General features: G+C 43.7%; 1 protein-coding gene across 1 annotated transcript in view; it reads right to left on the bottom strand.

The window, feature by feature from the left end:
* Positions 1 to 5,919: 5,919 nt before the first annotated feature.
* LOC117459309 (carbohydrate sulfotransferase 15-like) overlaps positions 5,920 to 7,079 on the bottom strand; it is a 37,606-nt gene continuing 36,446 nt past the window's right edge. Inside the window, exon 6 of the mRNA XM_034100063.2 lies at positions 5,920 to 7,026. Within this exon, the coding sequence (XP_033955954.1) occupies positions 6,861 to 7,026 (166 nt within the window). The 3' untranslated portion in view covers positions 5,920 to 6,860. The remainder of the gene's footprint in view (positions 7,027 to 7,079) is intronic.

Raw genomic sequence — 7,079 nt, 5'->3', positions numbered from 1 at the left:
AGACACTCAGAGTCCTCAAGAGGGCAGCAAAGTGCCACACCAGACTAAAAATAAATTGTTGTGGATTTTGAAAGCTTCATCTTCAACTCATCCATAACAGTAAACAAAGTCATGTAAACAAAGAGAACGTAATGGTGTTTGTTGGATTTGATGGATTCTGTTTCTGTTGCAATGGTTTCAGGTCGAGCTGATTGCTGCTTTTTATTGTAGTAAATCTGCCTGGATAACGGTGCTGTCACAGACATGATGACGTTGTGATTAGAGGTGACACCGACAGCGCTCATAACTCAGCTTCCTCCTGAGGGAGCGCTGCCGGATATGATATAAACTGAGGTGACTCTGGTCAGCTAGTAGGTTGTATTTTCTCCTGTACAGAAGGAGAGTGCCGTAAATGTAATTTAAAACCACTCCACTTCATACAGAGATACTTGCCTTTCTGGAAATTGATTTACCATTAGACCTGGGGGCAGGGGTGGACTGGCCATCTGGCATACCGGGCATTTTCCCGGTGGGCCGACGTGCCTTTTGGGCCGACACGTCATTTCTTTTTTTTTTCTGAAGTCCCCGGCCCATAAGACGGGTATATTGGCCCTCTGTTTAAATGTTTTTAGTAATTGACACTGGGCCGGCCCAATCAAATCTTTAATCACCTCCCCCTTTGGGCCGCTCGGTGTGCATCATTAAATCACGCCCCCAGGAGGTGAGCCGGCCGTTGAAGCCAAACTGCCTTTTTTTTCGAGAAAAAAAAAAGTTCGAGTTAGAAATGGCGAAGGCGAAGGCCAAGCGAAAAGGGAGAGCAGAACAATTGCGGGCAAGAAAAAAGCAGGCCCTTCGTGCTGATGCTGCCGCTTGTGTCAAAATAACCGACATGTTTAGTACAGGTGCAGGTCCATCTTCTTCTAACCCGTGGCCGATATTGGTGGTGAGGAAGATGATGAGAGGGAGAGAGATCAGCGCGAGTGGGGAGAGCGAGGAGAACTGGCGGTAAGCAGAAGCTAAGAAAATTAGGAAAATATTATTATTAAGGTTATGATACTCTGTAGTTCTGGAACCCATTAATATCCCTTTGATGAAGCACTAATAAGACAAATATTATAAGAGAAACATTCGTTAGCCTCCAAGCTAGTAAGCTGGCTTTTTTAGGTTTTCCCTGGCAAGTTAAAATATAGCTTAATGGGACTCTGATACGTTGTCTCATTGAAAGTTAACCAACATTCATGAACAATTACTGGCAGCTGGCAGCTTGTTTCGTTTAGTGTATTTACTTATTTGGTTATAAGGGCAACAGTGGTCTTTTGGGACCTGAAGAAAATGTTTATAGTCAGCTTGTTGTGGTAGTTTTGATTGACAATATATAGAATGAATAATATAGAAATAGATAAAAAAATGGAGGCACACATGTAGTTTTGACCATTAACTGTGTGGTATTGTTATGTCAATGCCTATTTGTATGGACCTCTATCAGGGAATCCATTCATTCTGTATCATTGTGTTGAGCCAGGTAGCATCCCCAGAGGAGGAGAGTGAGGAGAGCAAAGAGCAGGAGGACATAGATTACTTTGCCCGCCCCGAGCCATCTATGTTACAGATGTTTTTACAACATACCAGAAATCCAGTTGTGCAGACGGTATTCACCTGTAAAGATGGCACCAGCAGAAAGTGGCGTCATATTGCAAGGGACGTCATATGTTGTTTTGTTTTGTATGTCTGGCATTTGGGAAGAGGACTGACACTGGCACATTTATAACTGGAATGTCAGATTGGAGGCACGCACACCAGCGTACAGAGGAGCACAAAAAGAGCATTACACATTCAACCTGTGCTGAAGCTTTTTTCTTACGGTGCTCTAAAGCAGACATCGAAAGCATGTTTGCTGGCAGTCAGATGTCTGCTCATAGGGAACAAGTCCGAAAGAGACGTCAGGTTTTGGAGCGTGTGGTGGATGTGGTGAAAGTGCAGGCAGGTGGAGAATGAGGGAGCATATATGCTAGCTGACAACACCGTGGACCACGGTAACTTTTTGGAGCTCATCCTTTTATTAGGAAAGTATGATGTCTGGTTAAAAGAGCATCTGGATGATTGCGTAGAGAAGAGCAAGAAATTGCACCAATCCAGTGGAACAAAAGGTAGAGGGTCTCTCATCCCCCTACTCTCCAAAACTACTGTTAACTCCATCATAGAAACTGTTCGTAGTCTAATCAAAGAAAGTATCTCCAGTGATGTCCAGAAGGCCGGAATGTCTTCTGTTCAGCTGGACACAACACAAGACATAACTTCTCAGGATCAGTGTTCAGTAATCTTAAAATATGTCAATGAGACTGTGCAAGAGAGGCTTGTGGCTTTAGTGAAGTGCCATGCATCCACCGGACAATACTTCAAGCATCTGAAACTGGACAAGGGCATGTGTGTATAGGTAATGCAACGGATGGAGCATCCAATATGAAAGGCCGGTACAAAGGATTTTCTGCACTGATGACCTCCCAGTCACCCACTCATGTCCATGTGTGGTGCTATGCTCATGTTCTTAATCTTGTCCTGGCTGAAAACTACCCAAAATGTCATCGAATGTGGAACACTTTTCAACCTAATCAATGACATAGCAGTGTTTATCAGGGAGTCATATCAGAGCGTCAATCTGTGGGAGAAACAAGCCCAAGAAAAGATGCCGTTCGACTCATCCTGTAGACTCATCTGGTCCTATCTCTATCGTGTTGTCATAGAAAGGGGAGGCAGGGCACTATAGGGTCCCCCCCCCTTAAATTAACTAGAAGTCATCATTTAAGGGGTTATTTTAAAACTTTTCTTCGGGGGGGTGGGCATACCCCCCCAGACATTACATTACATTGCATTTAGCTGAGGATTTTATCCAAAGCGACTTACAATAAGTGCGTTCCACCAGGAAGACACAACCTTGAAGAAAACAGAATCATAAAGTACATCAGGTTTCATAGAGCCAAACATTTCAAGTGCTACTCAACTGGCTTTAGATAAGCCAGTCCTTTAGTATATAAGTGCTTTGTTAACAATTCTATCGCTCGAAGTGGAGTCGAAAGAGATGAATTTTCAGTCTGGAAGATGTGTAAGCTTTCTGCTGTCCTGATTTCAATGGGGAGCTCATTCCACCATTTTGGAGCCAGGATAGCAAACCCACGTGTTTTTGCTGATGGGAACTTGGTTTGGCCTACCTGCCTGTCAGCCTTCCATCTGTGCACAAACTTATCTTGTGCCCTCATTGGTCATGTGCGCGTTCGTGTGTGGTGGAGGAGTGGCTCTGTAAGGAAGTCTGAAGTTGGTGCATCATGGCATGTGGCTCATTAAAAAATAAGTACAGCTATTGTCTCCCTCTTGTATAACTGGTGCCCCACCTGCAGCAGGTAATGCAGGGTTGCCAACTCTCACGCATCTAGCGTATGACACACGCTTTCACTCTCAATCTCACGCTCTCACGCTGCCCAAACTATTCTCAAGCCAAAAACAAGATGAACCGGTGATCGTCTTTTGTTGGTTATTTACAATGTTGAGTTGACAGCTGCTCAAGTTGTTGATCCGCTCCCTCCCCGCCTCCACCACCATCAGACTAGTGCTCGGACTCAGACTAGATTAGTGCTCGGTCACTGTTCGCTTTGTGAGAGGGTTTGAAGGTCTAATTTCTAATGATTGATAGTTACACATACTTGTTGTATGTATTAGTTTAGTTTGCCCCTGGTACGTAAAAAGGATAATAATAATAGCGTTTTTTTTAATTATACTGAGTTATTCTTCTTGTCAATAACCGCTACTATTTGTTTGTTTTATGGATTTGGGCCGGCTGGGTCTAAATGCCAGGGCCGATTTGCTGTCCCAGTACCCCCCAGGCTGGGGGGTACTACGAAGCAGGATTTTCGCTTAGCCGGCTAAATTCAGGGAAAACTCCGGCTTTCCGGTCATCCGAAACTGGTTCTCTTTTTAGCAGGCTAGATCTCCATGGTAATATATGCTAAGCAGCTAACCTGGTCGGGACCAGGTTAGGTTGCAGGCTAAGAGCTCAACTCAGTGAAAGCACCGCCTGCTGACCAATCAGAGCTCAGTGTGCGGAGTTTAAAGCGATCAAGTCATATTACAGGAGAAAGGAAATACAGAAAAACTGCCGTCGCAGGAAAGACGGCCGGCAAAAATCACCGACTGTGTGAACGTGAACGTGAACATGAATAGAATATCACCTCCATCTTCAGAGCAATCTGACTATTATAACATTAGCGTTAAGAAAGCTTACTTAAATATCGTCCACAACATAAGTAACCGGATCAGAGTACATTAAGTACAGTCCGCGGCATATCACTTCATAATGTAGGCTATCATATATCTCCTTATCTGAGTCAGCTGAGCCGTATCTGGCCGTGCAACACTCACAGTGTCACATACTGTATGCAGAAGTATTATTTTAAGCAACACATAAGTTGACGAAACACTCGAGACAAATCTAATTGAAGTCAGATCGTGTTTTAGACGGGGCAGTGATATCATAAACCTGTTAATGTACGCATTCAAACACTTTTTCTTTTTCCAGCTGTATTCACCTTGCAGGTGCAGCTATGTGGCTTTTATCCTGGATAAAGTGTTTAAGTCATGGATGTTTAAAGTTTAACTTCTTCATTTTTGACTAGTATTAAAGTTCACTTTTCATTCAGGAAGTATGACGCCGCGCTGTCAGTACGCTTCTCCATGTTTGTGATTGGTCGAATGCTCCAAATACCACCCCTTTCATGTGAACGCGCACCTAACTAGATAGGACACGGCTGGCTTGAGCGATCCACTTGATAACCAGCGTCGTAGTACAGTTTAGCGAGAGCGCGTATGTTTTGGATTAGGCCAACCGGCTAACTCAAACATATTCAGGTTAGGTTGAACCAGGTTCGTAGTATAGGCCCCTGGTCCCGACCAGGTTAGCCGCTAAGCATAAGTTACCATAGAGATCTAGCCTGCTAAAAAGAGAACCAGCTTCGTAGGACCGGAAAGCCTGAGTTTTCCCTGAATTTAGCCGGCTAAGCGAAAATCCTGCTTCGTAGTATACCCCCCAGGTTAGGTTGCAGGCTAAGAGCTCAACTCAGTGAAAGCACCGCCTGCTGACCAATCAGAGCTCAGTGTGTGGAGTTTAAAGCGATCAAGTCATATTACAGGAGAAAGGAAATACAGAAAAGCTGCCGATGCAGGAAAGACGGTCGGCAAAAATCACCGACCGTGTGAACGTGAACATTAATAGAATATCATGCACCTCCCATCTTCAGAGCAATCTGACTATTATAACATTAGCGTTAAGAAAGCTTACTTAAATATCGGCCACAACATAAGTAACTGGATCAGAGTACATTAAGTACAGTCCGCGGCATATCACTTCATAATGTATCATATATCTCCCTATCTGAGTCAGCTGAGCCGTATCTGGCCGTGCAACACTCACAGTGTCACATACTGTATGCAGAAGTATTATTTTAAGCAACACATTAAGTTGACGAAACACTCGAGACAAATGTAATTAAAGTCAGATCGTGTTTTAGCAGTGATATCATAAACCTGTTAATGTATGCATTCAAACACTTTTTCTGTTACCAGCTGTATTCACCTTGCAGGTGCAGCTATGTGGCTTTTATCCTGGATAAAGTGTTTAAGTCATGGATGTTTAAAGTTTAACTTCTTCATTTTTGACTAGTATTAAAGTTCACTTTTCATTCAGGAAGTATGACGCTGCGCTGTCAGTGCGCTTCTCCATGTTTGTGATTGGTCGAATGCTCCAAATACCACCCCTTTCATGTGAACGCGCACCTAACTAGATAGGACACGGCTGGCTTGAGCGATCCACTTGATAACCAGCGTCGTAGTACAGTTTAGCGAGAGCGCGTATGTTTTGGATTAGGCCAACCGGCTAACTCAAACATATCCAGGTTAGGTTGAACCAGCTTCGTAGTATAGGCCCCTGCTGTTGCTATGAAGCCATGGAAAGGAGGAGGATTTATTGTATGCCTATCCCTTTATTGGTTGAACAAAGAGATAACCTTGTGAGGAATTGCGGTATCTCCTCCTCCTTTTTTCTGTTTGTTTGTCTATCTGTTTGTCTGTCTGTCTTCCTGGCTGGGCGTGGCCTGGACTTTCCGTTTTCCGCCAACTCAACCTGCTCCTGTTTCTCATCATCACTGATTACCACCACTCACCTGCTGCTGCTTAAAACTCTGGTTCGATCATCAGACTTCGCCAGTTCTTCGTATACTCACAGTGGTAAACTCCAGTTCCGGCTGACTAGATTTTCTAGTGCTTTTGTATACTCTTCCTGTTGGATTTTTTCGTATGCTAATCCTGTTCTATTTTTTGCCTGTTCCAGAAACTCCACATTCCATTCCGTCCTGCCTGCCACGTCCAGCCCAACCTCCGTCTCAGCCCTGCTCCACGTTTTCCCCACTCTGTTCAGAGTTTGCTTTGTCCCCTGCCTGGTTTTTGTGGACTTATTAAATCCAGTCTTTTTGACACTTCACCTAAGTCTCAGTCCCAGTGTTCTTGCATAGCGGGTTCAAGTTTTGTGTCTCTTTACGAGGAGCCTAACAAACTTTATCCTAACTCAAACTACTGCCACACTTACTACTGTACACCAGTGACAGGTAAATAGGCAGGCAAGTGTACTCAATGGGAAACATTTCAGGAACATTCAGAAAAGAGATGGACAGATTTTATGATTTAGTTTGGAATTTGGAGAAAACCGACTATTTTGAAGTATTTGGATGCATTTACTTTTGTTTCTTTAAAAAGAAAGATTTAGATTTTGTCAGCTTTAAATAATGACTTAAGTATTTATATGCAAACTGATATTCAAGCAGTGAAAAGTGAGGATCCTTTCAGCTAACCGGCATAGAGTTGAAGAGGCTGGTGTCGTAGACGCAGGAACGAAGTGATCCCTCAGACAGGCAGGACTGAAACAGATATACAGATTTCACGACCTTCTGATGGAAATCCTCTGCTGACTTGTTGGCCATCTTGAAGTACAAGTAGCCCGAATAAAGTCTGGGAACAGAAGGAAACAGAGTTGTCAGCCAGTTGGAACTTCGAAATGACAT

The sequence above is a fragment of the Pseudochaenichthys georgianus genome, chromosome 15, assembly GCF_902827115.2.
Source record: "Pseudochaenichthys georgianus chromosome 15, fPseGeo1.2, whole genome shotgun sequence".
NCBI classification, from domain to species: domain Eukaryota; kingdom Metazoa; phylum Chordata; class Actinopteri; order Perciformes; family Channichthyidae; genus Pseudochaenichthys; species Pseudochaenichthys georgianus.
The sequence above is the reverse complement of the archived record's forward strand: the minus strand, read 5'-3'. Positions and strand labels throughout refer to the sequence as shown.